The sequence below is a fragment of the Amblyomma mixtum genome, chromosome 2 (genome assembly GCF_055824585.1).
Source record: "Amblyomma mixtum isolate Tamu chromosome 2, ASM5582458v1, whole genome shotgun sequence".
Lineage (NCBI taxonomy): Eukaryota > Metazoa > Arthropoda > Arachnida > Ixodida > Ixodidae > Amblyomma > Amblyomma mixtum.
The window spans coordinates 271,776,921-271,802,723 of record NC_143013.1 but is presented as its reverse complement, the minus strand read 5'-3'; the positions used below and the strand labels follow the sequence as shown (position 1 = coordinate 271,802,723).

General features: G+C 41.7%; 2 protein-coding genes across 2 annotated transcripts in view; one reads left to right on the top strand and one right to left on the bottom strand.

Annotated features, from left to right (window-relative positions):
* Window positions 1-4,182, bottom strand: part of LOC149364021 (leucine-zipper-like transcriptional regulator 1) — a 30,443-nt gene extending 26,261 nt beyond the window's left edge. Inside the window, exons 1-5 of the mRNA XM_089574014.1 lie at window positions 3,958-4,182; window positions 3,424-3,606; window positions 1,204-1,323; window positions 961-1,040; window positions 190-298 (exon numbers count right to left, since the gene is read on the bottom strand). Of these exons, the coding sequence (XP_089430140.1) occupies window positions 190-298; window positions 961-1,040; window positions 1,204-1,323; window positions 3,424-3,566 (452 nt within the window). The 5' untranslated portion in view covers window positions 3,567-3,606; window positions 3,958-4,182. The remainder of the gene's footprint in view (window positions 1-189; window positions 299-960; window positions 1,041-1,203; window positions 1,324-3,423; window positions 3,607-3,957) is intronic.
* A 331-nt stretch (window positions 4,183-4,513) lies between these two features.
* On the top strand, window positions 4,514-21,260 carry LOC149364020 (P2X purinoceptor 4-like). The gene is made up of 11 exons (XM_089574013.1): window positions 4,514-4,842; window positions 6,773-6,956; window positions 8,897-8,968; window positions 9,894-9,978; window positions 11,810-11,912; window positions 13,759-13,848; window positions 14,529-14,670; window positions 15,384-15,514; window positions 16,428-16,575; window positions 17,055-17,156; window positions 19,550-21,260. Exons 1-11 carry the CDS (start codon window positions 4,706-4,708, stop codon window positions 19,574-19,576), a joined length of 1,221 nt encoding a protein of 406 aa, XP_089430139.1. The 5' UTR covers window positions 4,514-4,705; the 3' UTR covers window positions 19,577-21,260.
* Window positions 21,261-25,803: the final 4,543 nt, after the last annotated feature.

Sequence of the window (25,803 nt, the reverse complement as noted above, 5' to 3'; positions counted from 1 at the left end):
TAAGCTCTCGACTCGTGTCCTGTTAGATCTTTTTTTCATGTTTTTGTTTCTTCAACAATCAGTTTTGTTATGATGACAATTAGTAAAAATGTTCTGAAAAAATGCAGCCTATTTATAACATATGTCATACAGAAGTTCTGAAACAGATTACAAAATATTCAAATGTGCAAATGTCAGGATGGTACGTACCGGCCCTCGAACTTCCACTCAGTCCACTGACCAGTAGTGAAGTTGTATTCAAAAAGGTCATTCTTATTGGCCAGGTTTGAATTGGAGTGAATGTCTCCAGTGTAGCCCCCTAAGGAATGAAAAAAGGCACAATGACAAAAAATCGTTATAACATAAATAAGTGAATTTTTGCCAATTTTTCACGCGTGATAAAGATATTTATCTAGTGGCACTCGCACATTCATCTATAGGCATGCAGGTTCCATCAACAGGTACTAAAAATTTACCCATCTAGGCACTTATCCAATAGAGTGGTATAATTACAGTGCACATATGCAAAAAAAATATTAAACCCAAAAAACACACATTTAAATTGCTCTTTGCACATCATGGCTACACAAATCAGTTCTTTTGAAGGTTCTATGCAAGACAGTTGCAAGGACACATTTGGCAGTATATGGAGAAACTTCCAAGCCTTTCACTTTTTCCTGAAGCGAAGAACTAACAGCAATAGTTTTGCAAACAGCTGTACCTATAGTGAATACAGCAAGGTGCTTAAATCTGTCCCATTTACTTCCTGCAAGGACTTTCAAAAGGCATCCATTACAATGCAATGCCAAAAATTTTATTCAGATATATTGTTGGGTCATGATAACTTTATCTACATGGTATTTTTGATACTCATTAGCTAGTTTTGCACATTTTATGTATGAATGCTTATACATACCAAAAGAAAAGCATGATGCTCTCCTAGAGCAAATTTGACACTGCTCAAAGAAAATAAAAACTCACCAAAAACAAACATGCTTTTCTCATGGACAACAGCGGAATGGTGGTAACGTGGAGCTGGTGGGTTTCCTGTGGTAAATGCCCTAGATAAAAGCAGAGACAAATTATATTCAATCCTCTCAAAAGGTGTCACCGGAGAGAAGAAAAACAGGTGTAGAAGAAATGGTTGGTTGGTTTATGGGGTTTAACGTCCCAAAGCGACTAATGCTATGAGAGACGGTGTAGAAGAAATGGCTTGAAACTTGCCTTCCCCACGACTTGTCTCGGACATCAAAGCGCAGCAGATCGTTCAGCATCTGCTTCCCATTGTCACCACCAAAAACATAAATTGCGTCTTTGTACGCCACGACGGTGTGCTTGCTTCTCCTGGAATGTTTCCATTTTGACATCAGAACACACTGTGATAAGGACCGACTTGCCCGATGTCACAGATTGTACGGAACCAGCACTTAACATCCCTCTGATAAGGCGAAGGTGTACTGGCTGATATGGCCCGGCAACAACCAAAACAAGTCTAGGAAAAACGCCCCTCAGAGTAGCAGATTTCTAATGAAGGAATGATTAAAATTTGCAAGCCATCATGGTCTTGGAAGAGCCATCACTCCAGGTCTTCAAGAGCGACTGCCTTTGTTTGGCAGTCACTCCAGGTTTGACCTCTAGATGGGGGCGCACGTTTCCTCAATTAAAACGGTCAAAGAAGGCTGCAGTCCTTTCCTTCAAAACAGCATGACTACACTGGGGCCGATGCCGATAATCAGCCCTTTACAAACAAGTCAAATTGTAGTTACAACCACATGTATTACTGAAATTGACATCTTTCAATTCTTTCAAATGCTGCAGATATTTTCGTATTCATCAAGCGCTCACATTATGGAGTAAACACTGAGAGCAAGCTTAAACTGTTAACTATGAGCTGCACTGTGACAGCACTGCCTGTGGTTAACAGCCAGCCTAGAAACCTGATCACAGACAGAGTTCATATGTGCCAAAAGACAGCTCTAACAACATTAGGCGTAGCCAGCCAGCATATGCACAAGCATGAAAAATGATATTGTGTGTCCAACTATGCTGATTTCTTTGCATTTCCTTAATTTTAATGGAGCTAGCTAGAGCATACTGACGATGTTAAATTTTCCCTTTTAACGCGACAACATTATGGGCTCGTGTCACAGAAAAGTCAGCGTAGTAGGCCGTGGAAGAAAAATCCTTGAAAAATTCCGAGAGAGGTGGCAGGTGGGCCACCTAGGTCAAGTAACCTTGTGACATCATCACAACCTGCCTACAGGACTGTGAGCAAACTGCTCACCATGGCAGGCAGCAGTTAAATTAATGACTGTTCATGACAGGCTGCTCACGAAGAATAACATGGGTCTCACAAGCCCCGCTAGTAGCAGTGACACATCATTTAACCATGGCAGCACTGTACCAGAAGTGGTATGAGGCCACCCAGGGATCTATAAATGCAAAGTAGTGAATGACAAATTTCGCATATATCAGCATTAACCCAATAACACTATCATATCATACCCTTAATAGAGCTTAAGTGTTGTCCCCTCCGGTTTCTCCTTTCACAAATGGTCTACAAACTCATAGCGAATTAGGTTTTCTGTTGTCAAGAATATATTTCCTTTTTAATTTAGCCCACAAAAATTATCACAGAAGAAACAGCACAAAACAGCAATACGTGTTTACCGGCTGAACAAGGCAGATGTGCTGCCACAACACTGCTCTCAAGCTGCTCTCTGACCAAATCACTAGCGGAAATAACACTGTAAAAAGTTGAATAGCCTGCTCTAATCATACGAGCATCCGGCACACAAGCTGTACTCCTTAAACAAATGCTACCAAATGCTGAATCAAATCTGACTCAACACTAATCTCATTTCACTTAAATGTAGTTAGCCAATATTAGATATGTCGTGACTTCCCTCTCCTACCATTGAGGCCTAAAGGGCCACAACACTGCAACAGACGGCTTGCACGTGATGCCACAGGTGCCATGATGGCGCACCACATATAGCCTCCACCAAGCTTAAGTGATGCAAGTGGTGATAAGCAGATTATAGAGGTGCACAGATTTGCGGTCACTAGGGTGCAACTCAGTTTCCCATCATGCAGTCATTTCTTTTATTCACATCTGTATGCTGTAGCTCATGCGTGGCTTCTGTGTTTCAAGCAATGACTGGTAACAACAGGTGGAAATAAGTAAGCTTGTTGTGTTCGCCTACAACACAGAATAACCACACAGGTAGGCTACAATCTGCCCAGACCTCAACGTATGCCTGACTCGTAATGCGTGAGCACGGTACTCAAACGATTCGCATTGACAATGGGTGCGAAAATATGCAACACTGCGAATTCGTTCTGTGTTGAACCAGAGGAAGGCAAATACACAGCAACTGCTAACACAAGAGGATCCAACAAGAGGAATGGCAAGCTACTAGAAAGCTTGCAGTGCCCGCTTACCTTGCTCCCACAAATTCGTCACAGTGCGGCATCTGACGCCATCGGTGCACTGTCTCAAAGGGCCCAAAGTCAAGCGTGAGACATTCCGCACTTTCTGGCCAGTTGTAATCGAAGTCCAAACCAGGGGGCCTCGCAATGGCCATGTCGGAATCCTCTAATCCAACACAGACACCGCGCTGCGACCTGCAGAGCAAACGAGTGACATCGGCAAACAACAACGACACTCCGGCAGTACTTCAGTTTAGCTAGCCATGGTGGAAAGGCTTCAAGGGCATTGAAGGAGTACAGGCGAGCTCTAGCATACGTGTAGTACAGCAGCAAGCAAGCACAACAACAAAGTGGGAACTGTGCAAACACTTCACACAAGACCAAGCGAAACATCGAAACAAGCATACAGCACGGCAAATCTTCACCGAACTTCTTGCGCCACAATTCTAAAGCGCAACTTGCTTCCCACAACTAGAAGCACAACAGGCAAATAGAAACTAGAAACTACGTTTGTCGTTCGAAAATGACACATATGTTATCACCCACCTACGATCGAGCTAGGAAGCCACAGTGCGGGTCTCTGCACGGCGACGCTGCCGTACTTCAAGCCATTTTCAAGCAACCAAAAAGCTCAAACGCTCTTGGCAGGAATACGCATGCGAACTAGAAACCTAAAGTAACCTAAAGTGAGTCTTGTCGTTACGTTCACAGCAAAGGTGGCGCATACGGTGACAACAAAAACTACCGCATACACAACCCACGATGTCAACAAACCAACAAGCAGACAGAAAGAGCCAAGTGGAGTAAAACATGTGTGTGATGGCGCCTAAGACGCCTCTTATGCGATGTTATGCTTAATTCTGTAAAACTTCACACGGTGTTAGCTTTGAGCGGCGAGAATGAGATGACGAGAAAGAAAGCCTGCTATCATAATCAGATTCCTGCAAACTGCACTTCGAGATTTTTATTAAACCCTCAGAAACCACGTTTGACCTGTCAGTTCCTCCCACCTTTACTGAATTCATACATCCACACTATCTATACACCTGCTGCTTTGTCACGTGATAGAGTAATCACGTGGGCAGAAAAGCGAGAGCGCGGAAACGATCAAGGCGGAGGGGTGGAGGCGTGTACGGCGTGCTCTTCGAAACGAAATCGCGAAATCGTCGGCAGTTCCCGTGCGCGCGCGCACCGCTGTGCACCGTACTGCCAGCCGCTGAGCTACGCAGGCCGATCGTATCTGGTCTTCCTTGCTGCAGTTGTGTTAGTTGTGTGTCCCGAGTTTCCGGGCACCATGGGGATGAACTGTGTTAAGGCTACAGCAAACTATTTCTTTGAATACGACACTCTGAAAGTCGTGCACATCGGGAACAAAAAAATCGGCGTGCTCAATAGGCTCATTCAACTTTTCATTTTGGGCTACATCATTGGGTAAGCACGTACGTTTTTTGAACCTATGTCATTGTTTCGTTTTGAGGAAAGTGGTCAGTGCTGTCAACTGAACATGCCGCCAGGCTCATGATGAAAAACAGTTTGACATGCATTGTAACGTATGTAGCGTCAAATTATGACGTAGTACTGGATTTCGCGTTTTCTGCGTAAAATTGCAATGTGTTGTTGCAAGACCTTGCGATCGAGAAACCAAATTTGAAAACTCGTGTGCGCTGTTCGTAGAATTAATTGCTGCGGCAAACAGGCCGGCGGACACGAGCGGTGAAAGCTGTCAACTTCTTTAGTTGGTAGTAGTGTTTGTGCACCCTTGAAGGCGGAGTGCAGCATTTCCGCTCGATGAACTCTCGGTTCGCGTAGCGCGCTGAAGGCTAAAGGAAGCACACACGCTGAATGCTGCGGTGCTCCCGTGTGTGCGAGCGTTCCACAATTTTCGGCTCGCCCTAAAGTTTTACCACACCCACAAGACCTCACAAGCTTGACTAAAATGGACGGTTTTTTTTTTATCCACATACGTTCGTCCATAGTGCAAGATCAGTGCGTTCGTGTGTGTCATTGCAGCGCGGTGCGTCGAACCCTCGATAAAGAGCGGTATTGTTTTACGGACCTTATCTTCGGGGCGTCTTGCCGGTTTTCCACATTTCGTCGTCTCGGCGGCTGCTATACGTGACTATAGGCAGATTGCCCACGAAGCATTCTTTGTACTATACTGCAACAGCATATTCAAGTGGGCAACTTAACCAAATTTAATGAAAAAGAATTTACTCATGTACCTATGGCATTACGTAGTTATAGTTAATGTCTCTGTACCCTTATTAATGCTGTATTAGGTAACTGTTCTCCTAGCTTAAGCCCATTACTAATAATGCCACAGTGAAACTCGTCTCATGACAAGAACAGTCAGCGTCCTGATTAACACTGTTAGGTTCCTTCTTTTTCACGTACACTGGACTTTGTCAATTTTTGCTTCTGCAGCACATTGCATAATGTTATCGAAATCTAAAAATCAGGTTAAACCTGATTTTCGCTTGAAAAGCTGCCTTGCAAAATATTAAGCTTGCCCGCACAAATTACTGAAAGTGCTGTAAGAAAACCAGTAGTAGTCTTAGAGCAATTTTCTCTTTTAACACTTTCTATTCTCGCAAGGCTTCACTTCAGGATCAGTTCATGCAGTACTTAATCATTAAAAACAGGCCTTCAGGACACACTTATTGACAGCCTGCCGCATTGGCTCACTGGTTATGCTGCTTGGCTGCTGATCCAAAAGATGCGGGTTCGATCCCGGCCACGGCGTTCGAATTTCGATGGAGGCGAAATTCTAGAGGCCCGTGTACTGTGCGATGTCAGTGCACGTTAAAGAACTCCAGGTGGTCGAAATTTCCAGAGCCCTTCACTACGGCGTCTCTCATAGCCTGAGTCACTTTGGGACGTTAAACCCCATAAACCAAACCAAACACTTACTGACATCGCTAACATTGGTACTGCTGTTAGCATCATTGGTGCAGGCAGGGGCTTATTTTTATTTCCTTTTCGGTTGTCCCAACCTATTCTTTGTTAGCATTATTGTATCAAGTATTACCCCATGGTAACACAGTACTGCCCTGACACCGTTTTCTTATTTGTTGGTACACATCAAACCTAAAAAGAGATTTTCATTCACTGCAGTGGCTCAGTGGCTTTGACGTTTGGCTGTAGGTCCCAAGGTTGCGAGATCAAATTCCGGCTCATACTTGCTCGTAAATGGTCGTACTTACCGTAGTTAGCATATTTACCGTACGATGCTGCTAAAACACTCTAATAGTCGATTTCAGCCAAATTTAAATTGAGAATTAGTTGTCATTTTTATCCCTGAATACATTATTGTTCATGGTACACTTGTCATATGTAGTAATAATGGTCGTACTCCGTGCAGGTATGTCATCATCTACCAGAAGGGCTACCAGCAGTTCAGCTCCTTTAATGCGGCCACGACAACAAAAGTCAAGGGCATTGTGTCCACGAAAAACATATCGGATGATGCATTTTATCCATTCCTTTCGGACAAGTCCGTATACAAACGTGTCTGGGACATTGCAGACATTGTTGTTCCACCAGAGGTAAGGCACAGTTGTATATTTGCGTACTAATTTAAGGACTGTTTGTTTATTATGAAAGCCATCGTTAATAGAAAAGTTTCACTGAAACGACTTCCAGTCATATAATTAGCTGCGTGTGATATGGTCACTTTAAAAAGATATGGGGATGGGTGCAATTAGAAAATGTTCGAGTTTCTTTTTTTTTTGTTGGATGTAGTTTGTTTTACATTCTTTTTTCGTCTGTAACCTTGCAGCTATTTTATTATGGGTGAATCAAGTTGGTTTGTTTAGCAAGCTTGAGAATCGTATAATTAAATTTTCTAGGTGTACTCATTGCAGCCAAACAGTTCAGTAAACAGAAATTGGAGTCTGCAGCATGTATATAAAATTTTATTACCTATGTAACACCACAAACGGTATATCTGCTTGCTCTGTGTTCACCTCGCTTGAGTTGTTGATAGACAAAGTAGTAGAGGCGGATGGATGCGCTAACGTTTGCTGAACGCAACACATAGGTGGGATGTGGCAGAAGGGCTGACGTTAAAGTGACTAGAACTAAATATTTTGTAACTTTTACGCAGAGTGGGCACAATTTGTTTTTTCTTCAAATTAGAAGAGAAAAAGTTCACATTCTACATTCTCACACATACTTTATTGGCACCTTTTGTTATTAGTGAATTTAACATTTCAGCACCATTTGAGACATATTTTGCGGTGATTCCTTCACTGTTGCCTTCTGTTGTGCAACTGCCATTCTTCGTTACTCCCTGTGACATCCAAAGTGAGAACATAGCATACAATCAAGGTACAGGGTCCGTCAAAAGTTCCAAGGCCACAGGGTTTGCTTTTGAGCAGCATAGTCGGGCTGTTGAGAAACCCTCGAAGCTCAAAATATCTGTAGAGAATAGAAGAAGGATCGTTCTACCATCTCAAAACCTCGATAGCTGTATTGGAATCTTAAGTGCCAGGATATACCGATGAAAAGCGGACCATGTGGCCTGGGAACTTTTGACGGACCCTGTACATTACCTGCTCTCATATCAAGTGCCATGCTGTTCAATAAAGAGGCATAATAAAAGAATCATTAGAGAACACAGGCCTTCATATATTTGCAATGTATATTTGTTTTTGTTCTGACCTTTATCCTACAATGACTGCCTTAGAATTTCCACATTATTTGTAATAGGTTCAATATATCATGTCATGTTAGCAGACTTTTAATGCTAGCACGATATAACACTATATTTATTCCCATGAAAAGCTAGAGTAGTTGTTATGGTTTCCGGTGTCGGGGGTGACCCATGTGCTAGCATGATTTGTCCGCATTGCAGCAGTTTTGTCTGGGTCATTCAAATATAGCTACATTTGCATTGGCACCATTAAAAGGTTGAATCATACTTTCTATATGCATGCAATGTGCATGCTTGCTGGATCATGAAAAATTAAGAAAACACATCAAATTATAAACTGTTTTTAGCAGGTGGTGTTGTCAATGTTTTCATTTCATGAAACATAAAGCACACAATATATCATCAAAAGAGTTGCATCACAATTTTTAGGTAGCTCATTTTACTGTTGCATCTCGAAAGCAGTCAAAAACAGTTTTACTTCTGTGTTATGCTAGAAGTCCACTTTACTTACGGGATCATACCTTCGAGAATATGTTCCATGCAGTATTCTAGCTTGATGTTAGAGCTAGTGTTGCTTTTCAAAATGCAGAGGCTGTGATAACTCTTATTGTTATGCCGTTGTAAATATCCAGTGGTCATTGTGTGCCATTAATGTTTTAGCCAACAGCGTCAGCAAATATGAAGGTAAAAAAGGTACTACAGAATCTAAGCCAGTGAACATTATTCCTAAACAAAGTAGTTTAGGCCCACCGCCTGGAAGAAAAAAGAACATATTGAAATTTGTGTTTGGCATATATTTTGATGTTGCTAATATCTTTGGTTCTTACTCAGGAGAGTAACCAGTTCTTCGTTACTACAAACTTGATTATAACACCCAGCCAAGAAATAAAAAATTGTCCAGAGGTGAGTATATTTTCTACACCTTCTGGTACTAGAGACCACTCACTATGTTAGAGCTTTTAGATATTACAGGTCACCTTGGCAGTGTGACCACAAGTGATTGCAGTTGTTCAGATAATTATCTCTGGCTTCTAAGAAGCAAGCTAAACCGACTGATAGTTCCTGAAAAATGGGTAGATACCTTGCTGCATCAGGAACAAGAACTGGTATTATTTACTTGTATGAATTGTTTTTTGGCGGTCAGTTAATTACAGCAAGAATTGTCAATAGCATAGCCTATGGAACGGAATGGGAACATATAAGACACATGAGAAATACAGCATACTAGGAATACTTCCAGTGCATGAGCTATTTAAGTATACTGTGTTGACCCGCTACTATTATTCTAACAATTTTAAGCTGTTAGTAAAGAAAGATGTATTACTACGAAAAACTGAGAAATATGTTAAACCACAAGTCTTTACAAACTATGGAAAGAAAGCCAGAAATTATTATGTACCTCAGATATTCAATGAACTAAGTGAGATACTGTACGATTTAAAATCACGAGCTGTAATGCTGAGAGAAGTAAGGAAATGGTGTTCAACTTTGACTTGTAATGTGTGATTTTTTTTTGCCAAGTGGGAAAATTGACTGGTTTCTTTTTTTGATTTTTTTTACATTTTCTCGTTTTTATATTTTGTTCGCATAGGATTGTATTACTTGTATTTACCTTGTGTTATTATTTTTCCCCGTTATGTGAATATTGTGAATGTATATTGCTTTATATCCTAGTTTAAGGATGCAACACTGGCTGCCTGGTCTTCTAACAAGCACTATGTGCTTAGATTGACCAATACTTCTTTTTGTAGACTTTGTTATGAAATAAAGACTTCACTTCACTTCATTTAAGTGTCGCAATTATGTATTAACATATTGCTTGCTTCAGGACCCCAGCATCAAAGAGGCCCGCTGCAAGTCTGAGAATGACACAACTTCTTGTACTCCTGGGAAGTCTATTATGATCGGAAACGGTACGTCTTTGTGTGCTGCTGGGACGGGTTTTTGTTATTTTTTCTCTCATGAAGGCTTACATTTGTGCTGGGCTCTGCATTACTGATATTCATGCAAGTCATTCAAGTCATTCTTGACTCTGCTTAAGCTTCAAAAAGTATATTTTTATGTTTTGCCATAATGGTGTCAAATTGAAATAAAAGAAGCCTTAATTTCACGAGTATTTGAAATAGAGAGAAGTAATGGGCACTGTGTATGGTTCAGAAGTTAAGCTTGAAGCACTGAAAACACCGTCTAAAGCGCTGTTGCTCATTTAAAATAAAATGCACGTGCTTTATTAGCAGTCAAAATTTCCTATATTTTTTGTACAGTTATTTCCGTCCTCTCCACCACCTGCATATGCCTTACCCCCCATGCAGTCTCTCACATACAGACAGACAACTGTTTAAATGCAGCGACAGTGATAAAATGGCAACTAGTATTATCTTGTGGCGAAAAACAGCTCTTACATGAGACAGAGGAGAGTGGAAACACGGTGCTCTGTCTCGTGCAAATGCTATTTTTCGCCAGATAATGCACCACCCAGCCCCACTTTTTACTGCAAATTTTGTTCAGTTTTTTAAACATTTGCAATGAATATGTGTCATTTGAGAATAGCATTTGTTACTGTAATAAATTGATTTAAACCTGTGAAAACTATCATTGTCAGCCATGCTGTGTCCACTACAGATGAGACTTCTCCTGATGACCTGTTACTCTTATCGCGTCTCGACTGCGCTTAAGCTATCCAAGTATATTTCCCAAGCTTTTCCAAGGATCGTTAGTGCCTTAATGCCTCCTACTGTGTCACAAATTTGTCACCTTGGCCAGGTGTTTTAGAGTGCCTAGGGAGCGCTTGTTAGAAACAATGCACCCATTTTAAAGTTGCCATGCTTCTTGCTTGTTTTTTCATTCATTTTCTTTGTTGGACATGGCAAGGTTGGAGTATATGAAATATAAGGAATGCCACACAGTCTTCATGCTTTTGGCTAACAGGCAAAAGTACACATTTTCTGAGACCAATAATGTTAGTACTATACCCAAAAAACATCAACAAACAAAGAATTATACTGAGGAGCTATGTAGAAAAGAGAAAGAAAAAAGCCTGAAAAGTTAATGCATGCAAAATTTCAGATTATGCAGTTCTATTTCTTATAACAGGATTGGTGATGCTGATGAGGTTTAGTACTCTTACAACACTAGCAAGTGCCAAGTACATGGAAAAATTTTCGCTTGCTTCTTCCTTTGTTGATCGGATTCTGAGGCCTCAGTGCCTCCAAGAAAATCTCTTGATTGCTTCAATTCAACAAGCACTGCTAGTTGTCACAGTCTGTCATGGTAGCAATGTTGTTTTGTCAACTATTCTTATAGTATTATTAATAATCATTAGCATCCTTTTTTTCTGGAGGTCTTAAGCCTTCACAATCTTACAATAAGTGAAGAAGCGGGTGTTTTATCTGTGTATTTGGTACTTGCTAATGTAATAAGAGTTCTGAAGCTTATCCGCATGACGAATTCTCCCGGAAGAAAAGGCATAATCGCTGCACAAAAATAAAATGAAATCATATGTTGCTCTGCATCATATGTGGTCAAATTCGCAGTGGTCATCGCAGTGGTCATCACAGTGGTCAAATTCATCTCAACAGGTCTGGCAGATTAGAGCACAAACTCCTTGAGGAGTAGGATTTAGGAGCTTATGGTTCATTCTACTTTTCCTTTTTAACGTCGTGTGAGCAGTTTACAACACACTTTGATTGTTTGTTCTGCAAACTTGTTTTTTAAGCCTATGAGCGTTTGTCTTCCACCATGCAGGCGTCATGACAGGTCGATGTGTGAAGGCTGCCAAACCAAATGAAACTCTGCACGTATGCGAAATTTCGGGCTGGTGTCCAGTGGAGCAAGATTATGGCCCCTTGTAAGTATTAGGTGCTGTCTTTCTATTTCATTCAACTGAAAAATCAAAGTTAAAAAAAAAATAGCTGAGCTTTATTCGCCCAACTTGATTCTTTAAGGCCTGCCATAGTGGAGTGCAGTGCACTGGTTTTCTTGATCTCCAACAATATCTGACTGCTATTGCTAGAAGTGGAATGCACAAACCTTATGCTCAACTATAGAACTTGCAATGGCCGCTACAGTGGAACGCGGTAAAATCCTTATTCAGCAAACTTCAACCGACGGTACATTGCTTTTTGCACGGTGATTGGGTTCTTCTCGAACCAGTTTTGTGACAACTGGCACAGATTCAAACAAACTGTTTTGTGGCGCTGAGAGCTGTCACGGTAACGGTAACGTGCATACGGATTCAATTATCACTTCTCGAGATGTGCAGTGACCTGCTAATTGATGCCAGCCTATCTTTCATATGTATATGACAACATTCAATCTGCTACATCAGCAGGTACAACCTGGATTTCTCACCAATTCTCTGAGACTTGTTCGTGTATATGAAACAGGCAAAGCTCTTGATAAGCGTTGCTAGCAGCAGGGAAGTGTAGAGGCTTCAAACAATTCTATGTATTGCCCTACAGGCCTGTTTAGAGATCATGTACTTCATGGGACACATGAGGTGTCAAAAGTGGTAGGAGAATATTTGTAACAGCAAAAATTTTGTTTTTCCCGCATACCTGATAAACCAGCCAATATACATGTCTAAAACGTTAGCTGAGCACTGCTGATAGATGAGTCAATCGTAGCTGATGTAGCAGTTTTTGCCTTTCATATATTGTGGCATGGCCTTTCCAGACCTGCTGTACTAAAGTGAACCTGCTTATCACTAAATTACACCTTCGAGTGCAATATTCCTATTGTACTGTTCACATATTTGAGGCGCTACTAAGGCACTCAGCTTGGTTGCATCACCTTTTATCTTGCTGTATGTGGGCTTGGCTCAGGGGGCTGTTTTTACGGCAGTTGCTAGCAAGAAGGACAGAAATGGACAAAACGAAAAGAGCACTGTGCTTGCTCTGTTCATTTCTCTGCCTTCATCTATATTTTTGCTTTGCGTTATGAATGATATTTCATTTGTGTTTCACTGTTCTTCACTTGGACATGCAGCCCCTTAATTTTATCAGTTTTGAAAGATCACTGTGACTAGGTTTATTGGACAAACTTGAGTTTCCTAACTGTCGAAAGTGTGTGATTTAGCCACTAGTTTATCTTTTTTGCCACTTCATTCTACCAAGGAGGCCTCTACAGATAGGCAACGACATGTCATTGTTGTGAGCACAAAATTACTGGGTGTATTCACAGATGCAAGATGACTACGGTGGAATTCCACGCACCTCCGTGATGAGTAGTTTTTTGCATGCTGTAGCTATGTTGTAGCCACTGCACTGAAATTCACTGCTACTAGAAACAACCTAGAACTTGTTTCGTTAAACAGGCCTAGTTCCACTGCGATCCCATTTTAGTGCCACAAAGCAGTTTCTGTCCTTCATTTGATCTACTTCTGTACCTGTTCTCAAATAATGGTGCTGGTTTGGGTGCTCTTGACCATGTTCTGCCTCATCACATGGCTGTGACACTAGTAATAATACAACTGAATATCGCATCTATTGGGGTTTGTGAATAATTTGTCAGGTTTAGTTTAGTTTAACTGGAGTAACCAAGAGAGGAATTTTGATTATCAGAGACCTAGGAAACCAAGTGTACCAGCATAGCTAAGTTTACATGAAAGTCCTTTTTAGTCAAGTTTGGTCTACACAGAGCTGACCTTATGTGCACTTCTACTGCTCTAATCCATATGTCTTCTTCTTGTGCAGAAAGGATGGCACACCATTGTTGTCCGATGTCCGGAACTTCACGGTCCTCATCAAAAACTACATTGAATTCTCGCTCTTCCATGTTCGAAGGCAAGCATTCTACCCCTGCTGACTACCAACTGCTTTGATATCGACTATATTCTTTGTTTGATTTGGCAACAAGAACCATTAAGAGTTACTTTGGGTATCAATGTTGCAAATGTTTGTTCCATTCACTTTCCACCTCTAAGATTTGCTGGCAAAATCTGCAACCTGTGGCTTCAGCATTTAGTACATTTATAAGATCTGTGTTACGTGATCTCATATCAGTTGTCTTGTTGCCGTCAGGCTCTTGGTATGCAGTCTGAAATGCATTTGTTCACAATGGCAGATGCATATCAGCGGGCATAGTAATTCAGAGCAGGCTTCGGCATTTGAGCTTTTCTTGCACATTACGTAGACAAAATATAATAGTTCTTTGAATTTGTAAGCAAACATACCATGGATTTTGCTAGCATATCTATTAAGTACCTCCTAATCTTTGCTAAGTAGTGCATGAAAGAAATCTTATTCCGAAGTGTGCTCGATATCATTTGGCTGCAATTGTGCGCTTCATTTCATGTTGGTGAAGAAATGTGAAGGGCACTAATACTAGACAGCTGTTGTGCTTTGATGCTTGTGATTTGCATGTGAAGTCATTATAAATTAAAATTAAGGCTTCTTCATGTTGCTTCATTAAGAATGCCTTCCAGGCATCGGTTGTTACATCTTCTGACATCTTTTGCTTGCAGGAGCAATCTTCATGACATTGAAAACTCAACATATATTAAGTACTGCCGGTACCACCCGGAAAAAGACCCGCACTGCCCTGTGTTTCGCATTGGTGACATGGTGGATGCTGCGGGTGAAGACTTTGATGATGTCGCTACCAAGGTAAATTTACTGCAGATTTAGCTAACTTTGCGTATATCACAGATGTCATGCGGTTGTTACAGAAATATGCACAGATTTCAACAAGGTCTCTCGGATGAAACAAAGATACATATTTGAATTCTCTGCAGATTTGTTTTTGGCTCGCTAACTACACATCACAACCATCGTTTGGGCGATGAAACCGAAACAGTCAAGAAGTTCAGTTGTAAATTATTTAGTGGTTGTAGGCGAATACTGCGGGGTGATGAAAGTCTTAACGCAGCCTTTAAAATATAAAAACGCTGAAGCAAAACTTTGCTGCAGCTCTATAAGAAAAAATAATAAACTTCAGCAAGGAACTACATTTCACTGCATTAGAAGAGATGGCGTGTTTCGGCTCCATAGCTTTTCCTGCATTGCTAAAAAAGTTTTTGGGGAGTGTACGCACTGCTACCTGTCACTTGCAGGGGTATGCAGTCAAGTTAAGGCTCTACTTTATTATCATTCTTGCTCTGTGTGGAATGTTCAGTATAAGGGAGAGTGCCATATGAGTTTTATGTTCTCATCGAAGTTATTTCGAGAGCCTTCAGCTGAATCATTGTTTGTTATGATGCTGTGGTGCTCACTGAAGTTAATAAATACATGTTAAGCCTGGGAAATATGCTGTGCTTCTTTAGTGTATTAACATTTTATTCATGAGTCTGGATTCCCTTTTTTTTTTCTTCTTCTTACAGGGTGGTGTAATACAAGTGCTAATATCGTGGGACTGCAACCTGGATTATGATACCAAGTACTGCATTCCCAGCTATTCTTTCCTGCGGCTGGATGACCCCAAAACAGCACTTGCTAAGGGCTGGAATTTTAGGTGAGCTCACGCTAAAGGAGCCTGCTCTTAACCCTTTGTTGCTCAGTGTCATGAATTCATGACATACTTTTGCATGCTATGTACTTTTTAACTACATGGAGTTCGGATGGAAAGTTTAATGCCAACATGTCGTCAGCTAGCACTTTTCTGTTAAAATGTCGGTGTCATTGTGGGCAAGCTGTGTGGAGAAGGAAACGGCATGAAAGTGCAACTTGTTGCCAGCATCCAACAATCCCTTGTCTATAATTTTCTGAGAAATGTTGCAAGGAAAGCAGAGAGACATTTGTTGGAAAAAAAATATTGCTTTCCCTGGGTCTTCGAGTTGGTTTCACGCTTTCAAACAGCTCGGAATAGGCGTACAAATTGTCCCGAATGCTAATTATTGCTAAGTGGTAGCATACTAATTTCTGAAATATTAGCAATGCTAATAAAATTTGCATATTGGCTTTTGAGTGTGCAAACATTACACCAGCATGTGAGGTAATGATTGTTTTCTTGGGTTCCTTCATAATTTGGGTTTAAGTGTCAATTGTTGCTGGTCAGGCTGATTGTATAAAATATTTGCCCGGTTCTTTTCGTATTAGGAAGTCAACTTCATTCGCTTATTGTTGCTCATTCCACTAATTCTTTTCATGTTATGGAATTGTACTTCACTCTCATCTGATGCAGTTTTGCTAGTGAGGCTGGTACTGAAGGAATGGAATGAATTTATTTATCAACTTCTTCAGGGAGAATTTATTTCTGCATAAATTTCATATTTCTGTGTTAACTATGCTCTTGCCGATGTGCAACATACACAGTGAATGCTTTCTTGGCATGTTGGAGATTTTCTCACTCGTAAATAAAATATGAAAAATTGTAGTATCAAGTGAAACTACGATTCCTGAAATTGTATTGCACTGATTATTGGCAGATATCCCAAGTACTACAACGAGAAAGAGCGAAGCCTCGTCAAGGCGTACGGCATTACCTTTGTCATCCTTGTCCAAGGCAGGGCGGGCAAAATCAGCCCCATTCCTATCGCCATCAATATAGGTTCAGGCTTGGGACTCATGGTTGTGGTAAGTACATGAGGACACCCTCAACTGGTGCTTTGTACGATATAGTTAAGCGATGCTCTGTGAAGATTGTGTTGAAATCTTGCATTGTTCTGATGGGCAAATATAAAGCCATTTGCTAAAGACCTGCTGCTGTTTGGTAGGACACAGATTTGCTTGAGAGAAGCTGAAAAGCATGAGGGGGGCAAGGGGGCTCTGCCAAAGACAGTTTCACCTCTTTCCTTGAAAGCCTTCTGCGTGCCTACAAGTAGACATGTCGATAATTAGTTCACATGACATGATTTATTTGAATAGCAAGAGGAATGAGGGTGTGCTTACATATTGCTGTGCAAGTCAGCTCTAATTCATGTCAGGTAATTTTAGACAAAGGAGATGTCATTGGCGATACCTAGAACAGGCATCCGTCTTCTCTGCCTGAAACATGCTCTAACAACTGAAGTGTGCAGAGCATATTTCACCTTCATTGTGTTTTCCTTCCACAGGCCACAGTACTGTGCGACCTCGTCGTACTCAACTGTCTAAAACGCCGTGATTTGTACAAATCTAAAAAGTACAAGTTCGTTGCCAGTGAGGAGCAGTACAATGTAAGTTGACTTTATTTTTTTTTTTTAATCCATCTTTAAGGGAAAGTTCCGAACTTTAAACTTTCTCTGTTAGCCATTGAACGCAACAACTTAGTTTCACATCTGCTTTTTTTACACAATTTGCTGCTGTGCATGAAATTTATCCATTTTGCAAGGGTAAATCATTGGCTGTGCTCTTGCATTCAGTGCAAAGTGGCATATACCAATAACTGATTAGTCTGGTTGCATGTGGAATTTTAAGCTGCAGTGCCTCCATGTTCGTGGCAATGAGCAGAGACAAGAAAATTGTTATGCTACTTTACTATTTACTTGAGTCGAAAAAAAAAAAAGCTTAAACAAATCATCACTTCGGCTTATTAGTCTTTGGACACTTTAGGCCTTATAAAAGGAATAAAAGAAAAGAGCCATGCTGACTTTCACCTGCTTTTGCCCTAGCAGCCCATTTAAAAAAAAATGTGGCACACAGTTGCTCCATTGAGCTAATGATGCCTCTCACTTAGCCACCTATATTTTTAAGCTAATATTTCGCTTTGGGGCGATAGCTAGAAAACTTCGGTTACAAAGATTTAGAGCACAGAGACACACCAGTGAATATGTTTCTTTGCATACTCATTCCCTGCCAGAGCTTTTTTTTCTTCAGAGTTTTAGAATTTTGTCATGGCAAGACCTATTTCTTTCTGTGGCTGCATATCTCGTGCTACTTGGACTTACTGCATGCTTTGTCTAGAGCAGGGGCTCTCGAACCAGATCCTGCGGTCTGCTTTCGTTGATTCTTTGAGCACCCACTTCGGCTTGTCCCCCCTTTTCCGGTGCATTTCTTGCAGGCGCGTGCAGACAAACACAGCACATGGTTTGTTAAAGCACATTTCAGGGCGTTAGCTATTCTTAACTCATTCCCTGTCCACAGCACAAACCTTGGCAGCACGCCAAGATGCTGTGCTCCAGTAACGGCGCGGCATGGTTATGTTTTGATGGGAGGGCAGACTTTGGACCCCTCCCAGTTCAGGGGGCGCAAAGCTCTTTATTGAATAAAGTTCACTGCTACCACCACCGTTGGTGGTGGGTGCTCATCCAGTGAACTTGGCAGCGTGCTAAGACCGGGCACGTCAGTGTAAATACGTTTAGAATGCTAGCAGGGCGGTGCGGAAGAGGCATGACGCACAAGGCAACTCGCATTGGAGTACTGGCACTCGTCCGCGTAATGACCGTAGGCACGTGGGCCACACCGCCCCTCTAGCTAAGCCACCGAGTCAGCGCCGTGTTTGTCTACTCCTCTATCTCGTCCTGTTGTTTAGCGCTGTTTATATGTACTTGTCGCCATGGAACACCAACTCGCCCAATCTGCCGTTCTTCTACACCGAGCCAACACCAAAAAAGCGTGCACATCTCATGGGGCTTTATTCGGGGGAGGAGGCTATGTTCAGGGAGATTCCATGGCATTGGCGGCAACAGGGCAAAGTTTTGCTGCCGGCAAGCCCATTTTCGCTGGAAAGCCAGTGTCTGCTGAAATAGAAAAAAATGCCGACGGCATGCTGCCGCTGAAGCGAGCAACAGCAGGTAGCCAAGGAAAGCAGGAGAGTCGTCATGCTATTCTGTGCGCATCCCAGCCCCGGTCGAGCACGCGAGTGCAATGAATTGTTTGTCTTTTGACTGCAGTCTTCTGCGTTCTCATCTTGGAGTTAGAGGTCTGAGCATGAGTGAGAGATGGGCGTTTAACAAAAAAACTGATTTTCGAAAGCAGGAAAACAACCAAATGCTTACAAAAGTGAACAAGATGGTAAAAAGAAAGCACGAAGGGTCTATTCACAAGCAACACCAACTGTTTGTGACATGGGGTGAGATGTGGGGTGGGGGGAAGGAGATTTCCTGGCGCATATTGAAGACTGCTGAGGTTCCATGAGGCAGGAAGGTTTGAGAACCCCTGGTCTTGAGGATGAAAAAGGTTGTCGGGGTTTGAAGACCCGTGATTTCGAAAAAAGAAAAATATAATGCTCCACGTCTGTGCCTTTCCTGAATATGTACCAACAAGCCCAGTTACAAGTGCTTCTGAGATAGATGCTCTATTGGATGTTTTAATGCAGTAGGTTAAAGTTTTATGAATTAGACATTATCAGGCATAACATTTCAAATAATATTGCCTTCCTTTTTGTAATGATTGGGCAGTTTGCTTCAGGGAATCATTTGATGAAACTACAGCCATGTTCACAATCTTCTGTTTTCAGTAATTCATGACCTTTTGATTTTTTATTCCGCTAATGCCATTCAGTGAAATGCAACTTTGTGCACTCTGTATGTGACAGTTCTGAACAGATGTTGATGCATGCATCTCTTATTGGGTAGTTTGCAGTTGTGCAGCCTGGTTGACACCATCTTCACTTTCCTTTTTGTTCCAGGGCTTCACAAACCAGACATTTTCTTAGCTTTTTCAAACTCTCATTTTCAAAGGGACAATCAGAAGAGCCTCTGTGTGTGTGTGCCCTTCATGTAATAACCGAATCACGTACCTCTGTTATGTTGAACATTTTAGTGGGACCATTACTGTTTTACTATGTTTGGCTTGTTGAATTGCTGTTGGAAGGGAATTGACTATTTTGGGATCTTTATATATGTATGTGAAGGTTTTGAAAAGGTTTCATATATTTGTACTTTTATAGTCCTGAGAATAGCACTTTTATGACAATAAATCAGTACTTTCATGTTATAAGTAAGAATTTTATCTTGTATTCAACTTCAGCATGCATGTGAAGTTTTGTCTAAGTAGTTTAAGAAAAAAATGAGCTGTAAAGCTTTGTTTTTGACATCTTTAAATTGACTATGGTATATAAAACAGAGACAACAGGAGAAATGATGGACACTAGCAACAGATTTGCATCACCTGAATAAAAACATGCTATGCGGAAATGAACCTCACTTCTTTTTTCCATTTTAGTCTTTGTTTTGATCCTGCAGATCTCATCTTGAGTCAGGCAAGACATTTTCATTATCTGACAAGTGCAGCTAGTAATGACGGACAAACAATTTGAAAGGCCTGGGAAAAAAATTGAAAAAAATTCAAATTAAAAAAAAAACATTACATGAAAACTAGCAAAGGCCTTTCACATTGCTGAAAGAAACATTCGTGTGTCGGCCATCTCCCTCTTTGGTTGGTGGGTAATTAAGTTACCCTCCTTGACTCTGGATGATAATTGTAGGAGCAAAAGGGGAAGATTGAGATGGGACATAAAAGTGAGGTTTTCTTATTTATGGCATGTCTTCAGTGCGCTGAAATATGGTGTTAGTCAGTTCACATTGTGTGTTTTGTCGTTTCTTATGTGTCGTGCTGAATTAAGAGCTGTTAATGCACCTACACACCTGGCTACCTAGGTCGCTTTGTTTCATATTTGTGTTCTTAAGGCCCATGGGGTTTCGAAGACCACAGAGACAGGTGACCAAATTTAGAAGTTAGATGGTTATCTGGACTGTTCCCATTACCAGTTTCCTGCTTCCTTTTCATGACTTGTTTCATGGGCTATTTGGTGTACTAGGTAATGTCAAATTTATTATGGAGTACTACATGATTTCTTACATATACTAGATTTAGTGTATTTGGTGGAACTGTTGCATTTTATCAAACGTTCCATGTTCCACTTGGCCAAAACAGGAAGCTGGACTTCTCTACTTACCCCTAGCAACATTAATATTGAATAGCATTTCATTAACTGAGAGAGCGAATTAACTTTATTCAGCAACTCTAGGTTGTCACTGAAAATAGACAAGGGCTGGCCCTGAGCTCATCTAGACAAGCACAGAAACGAAACCTTGCGTTCATCTACATAGCTTGTTGTATATAACTTGCCTTGGTGGCTGAGTGGCTCCAGCTTTCGACATAGAGCACAGGTTTACAGGTGCAGTGCTGTCCATGGTAACCTCATTTTAGCGAAGGCGGAATGCAAAATTGCACATGTGCTGAGATTTCAGTGCACATTAAAAAAGCCCATGATGGTCGGAAATAGTTCGGAGCCCTCCACTACGTCGTACCTTGTGGACCGCAGTGTTGCTTGAGCACACAGAAAAACATTAATTTTTTTATTATTATTAACTCAAAATGTGCTACATGGCTGATGTAGTCTTTATGTTTTGTGCTGTATATATTTTGAATAAGTAAGCAGTGTTTGGCACTGGAATGAATTCTTAAATGAAAAAGGGGACCAAAGTGAACTGGTCTGCTTATAGCCTCATGCTGTATTGATACTATATATAGCTACACCTTTGATTGCATAGTGTCCTGTTCCAGCAGAACTTTAATCCTGCCCCGGCAAACTTCAGGTGTTAGCTGTGTTCTTTGCTCCAACTACTGGTTGGTTGGTTTATGGGGTTTAACGTCCCAAATCGACTCAGGCTATGAGAGACGCCGTAGTGAAGGGCTCCGGAAATTTCGACCACCTGGGGTTCTTTAACGTGCGCTGACATCGCACAGTACACGGGCCTCTAGAAGCTCCAATTACTGGCATTCTTTATAATATTGGGATGGTTGTCAATGCTGTGCATGCTGCGAGTTTGCGTTTATTTGTTAATTGCCTAGGATTTTTACTAGGTGTGACCGAAATTAATGTTTACCTGTTGCTTTATTCAAAATATATTAAGCTTTCCTTCTTTTCTTTTTGTTTTCGTTTCTGTGCTTGTCTTTTTTTTTCTTTATGTCCTTGTGTCACTGTTAGCAAGTGAAGGTGGCGTGCTTGGGAACTGAGAGCTTTTATCTGAGGTCGTGATGCAACTGCCTTGAAGAGAAATTACAATGGGTGACCTGAACATCAAGAAACTCGGCTGTGATGAAAAACTGTTGACAACAGTAGACAAGCTGTGCCTGCTATAACAATGCAAATTGTATTCTGTTTATGTATGAACAAGCAACTGTTTTTTGTCTGTGTTTAGCAGTGTTCTTGTTTTCGATTTTATGAAGCAATTTCTAGAAAGCAAATTATTTTTGACACTCTTGTCCAAATGTGAAGTGGAGTGTAAGAGAGGGCACTTCTTTGTAAGTGTTCTGCTTTGGGTGACTTTTGTAATAAAAGGTATGAGATTATTATGCTCTTTGTAGGTGTCGCTGCCCGTGATGTTTGCTTGTGGTTGTATCTTTAACTTCCTGGAGCAGTACATGATATTGAGTTCTGGGCAGGGTTGTCAACTACACAGTACAGTAAGTGGCTGACAACTATCAGTTTTATGAAGGGGCAGATTTATGGTGGGTGGCAAAGGTTTTTCTCTTCAAACAAAAAAATATTATGCAAGAAAATTATGCTGGACGCCATTTTTTCCTCAAACGTCCAACAACTACATAGCTGAAATGAGACCGCCCTTCTTAAGTGACCATAAATCTGCCCTTGGATTTATGGAATGTACAGTCGCCGTCAAAAGTAAATGGAAAGCGACTTTGTCAAAAAAATTCAATTTCTTTAAATCTAAAGCATAATGGTCCATGTTTGTTGGTGCACAGTGCAATTCGCACAATCACAATTAGTCTGCACATATGTGTTCAAGGATGCATGAATTGAGCGGGCAATGATTAAATTTTTTCGTTAATATTGCCTTCCATTTACTTTTGACGGCACCTGTACATATGAACTGAGTTCATTTAACATGCAGTGATTACAGTGTGTGCCCCTCAAAAGGTCTCTATTGTTTAGCAGCTTGACTTTAAACCTGCGAGTTAATGTGTTTATTCATCATCACCATCAGCTTGGTCAAGTCCACTCCAGGAGAAATGTTGCTCCATTAATCTCCCATTACCCGCTCTACTGTACAAGCTACAGCATTCCTATTGGCACAGATTTAACCTCGTATCTAGTCACCCGAATTTCTTCCATCTTGACTACATTTCTGTCCCCTTAGTATTCATTCTGTCTCTCTTCAGCAGCCACCAATTATCTGTTTTGCATATTAAATTCATTTCTTTCTTTAGGTAATCAACTTTTGATTGTTGTCTATTTCATGTCTCTCCTAATGCCATGTCTATGCTTTCCTTTTTCTATCCCTTGATGTGTTTTCTTGGTCACATTTCAAGCTTGTTCATGGTTCTCCAAGTTTTATCATCATGGATGAATACTGACAGGTTTTTGCTATTAGTGCATACGTTTCTTTTGAGAGATATTGGTAAGCTCGAGTTCATCATTTACAAGTGTCCACCAGATGCATTTCAACCTGTTATCCTGCTACAGTAGAACTTTAAGTTATAAATTATTTACAGGCATGATTTTCACATCGTGTAACCTTACAGCTCGTAAGTCTGATGCCGTGCTGGCTAGAAAGCTTTTGCTGCTGAAGCCTCATAATTTGTACAATATTTTGCAGTGCAGATGTACCAAGTTGGTGTCAGTTGCGTCCGCGGTTTTCTTTTTTTCCGTGCTACCTCCAGTTTCCTGGGAAAATATTGTTCGTTACATTCGTGACTAGAATGTAACCTGATAGTTCTGATAACACGGAGCTTGTCACAGTTGAGTGACCATTATCACCATGCAGATAGACATCGCCTGGGCATTTAGGTTATGCTGCTTACAAATCTCCACAGACTGTAAGAGGAAGAATTGACATAAGGCAGATGCTTAGATGGTCTGACACAATTAACTGCATAAGGAGAATGCTCTCTTTAATTTGATGCTTTTCCCTTTTCTTCGGCCCATTGCCTGAAGTTGTGCCAATTAATTTTGGTTTACTTTGGCTGGCTTTTATGGCTCGCTAGTGATTTTATGCTTTACAGTTGCTGCATTTACACTACTTTGGCTGACTTTATGGCTTGCTAATGCTTTCTTTATGCTTTCACATTTGTTTCATTGTGCACATTTCGCCTACTTGGCGCGCCGCGTTGGATCAGCCAATGACCCGCGTCCGCTGACGTGATCCGTTCCTCTGCCGCGTGCTCGCTTTCTTGCGGCCTTCCCCCTCTCCGCACTCGCAGCTCGCAGGGGTGTCGCTGCGCCCGCATCTCTGCTAAAGTTTAAGGAGCTGTACTCTCCTCCTCCACCGATGCACATTCCCCCTCGCGTCGAGGGACTGCTCTCGCGCTCAGCTCTCTGCAGTAAAGCCCCCCTCTGCAGGCGCCAGGCGGTCGTGCAGAGAAACGCACGTCGGCTTTTTCGCCTAACGGAACTCCTACTGCTTACGCTGTAAAATAAGCTTTTGGTCAGCGCCGTGTCAGGACAGTCATCTTTAGTCGGATACGACTGAAGAACGAAGCCGCTTTTCCCCTTCAAAGGATCCCCTTCCAGCCAGTGGCATCGGTCAGTACTCATGAGCCTGGTAGTGTAACAGTGCGAGGAGTTTCCTCCCTGCAATGTCACGCCGCTCCCTGCATTGTCACGTTAGCAGGCTCATTAGAATCGGCCGACGCCGATGGCTGGAAAGGGGGTCCTTTGACGAGGATAAAGACGCTTTTTTCTTGAGTTGTATCTGACTATAGGAGGCTGCATGCACAGCGCGTGCCGTTCAGATAGTTGTGTGCGCTTCCGGCTTCGCTTAAGTGGCCGACGACGTATCGAAAAATGCGAGGCCATTTATTAGAGTAGATCTTTTTTTTTTTTTTTTTCACCTTCGTCGCTCGTCGGCTTGCATGCACAGTCCCACGAGCACTTGCAGCTAACCGCTGCCAGTAAAGGAAGTGAGCGGTCACTTCATTTTATTTGTATATTATTCAATGCCTGCGCCTCCAGAGCGAATTCCTTTTTGTTGCTTCCCAATTGTCGCTGTGTGGCGGTTTGTGCCCATCTCCCCGTTGTGAACGTTCAAGAACGACATCTTGCCGGCGCCGTCACAGTATTGGCACGAACAGCACTACTAAGAACTCTGTTAATTAGCAGAAGTCTATTACAAAATATCCTCCGAATTTCCTCATTTTTCTTGTTTGACAAATATCAAGGTTAATGATCGAGTAACTACAGCCAGGTTACAGGAACCAAGCCATTGTCAGGCTTACTTGGTGTGCTGCTACGTAAAGCCATTAGCTTTGGCAGTTTTCAGATTCAGAAAGCGCATAAAACACTACGATCTGCCTTCGGCGTATTCACTGCTTCTAAAAATCATTCCGCTTGCACTACTTAAATGCTGGCTTCTCCTCATGTAAAGTACGTGCGCAGGGAAGCCAGCTTTGCAGGCTTGGACTATTTTTTTTTTTTTTTGCCGCTCGAAAGTTTACACGCGCACAGGTTTAAAAAAAAACAAATTGGCGGAGAGTAGGAGTGTGTAGCGTAAGCGCGCAGACTAACTCAAACACTTAGTTGCTACACAAAAGAAAAATGAAGGATAAGTTGGAAGTGAATGTGGCCCGTGCGGTCGGAATGGCGTGCTGAATACGCCTCAGTGGGTTCTGTTGCCGCTGCCGCCGTTTATGGCACAATCAGACATCTGCTGCAGCTCTGCGGAAGCAGGTGAATTGACACTCGCTGATTACTTTGATGCTCCTTTTTTCACTCTAAGCCGAGTTCACACACTCGAAATAATTTTTCTGGATGGTGGAAGGTGGGTGGGAGGGTGATCGAGGGTGGCTGGTGGAGGGGTGTGGAGACGGCTGATGGATGGTGCTTCTGGAGATCAGCTGGATTTCCCACAGCGTCTGTGAAGTTGATTTGATGTTGCTTTTTTCACAAGAACGAAGCGGCTTTTCCCCGTCATAGGATCC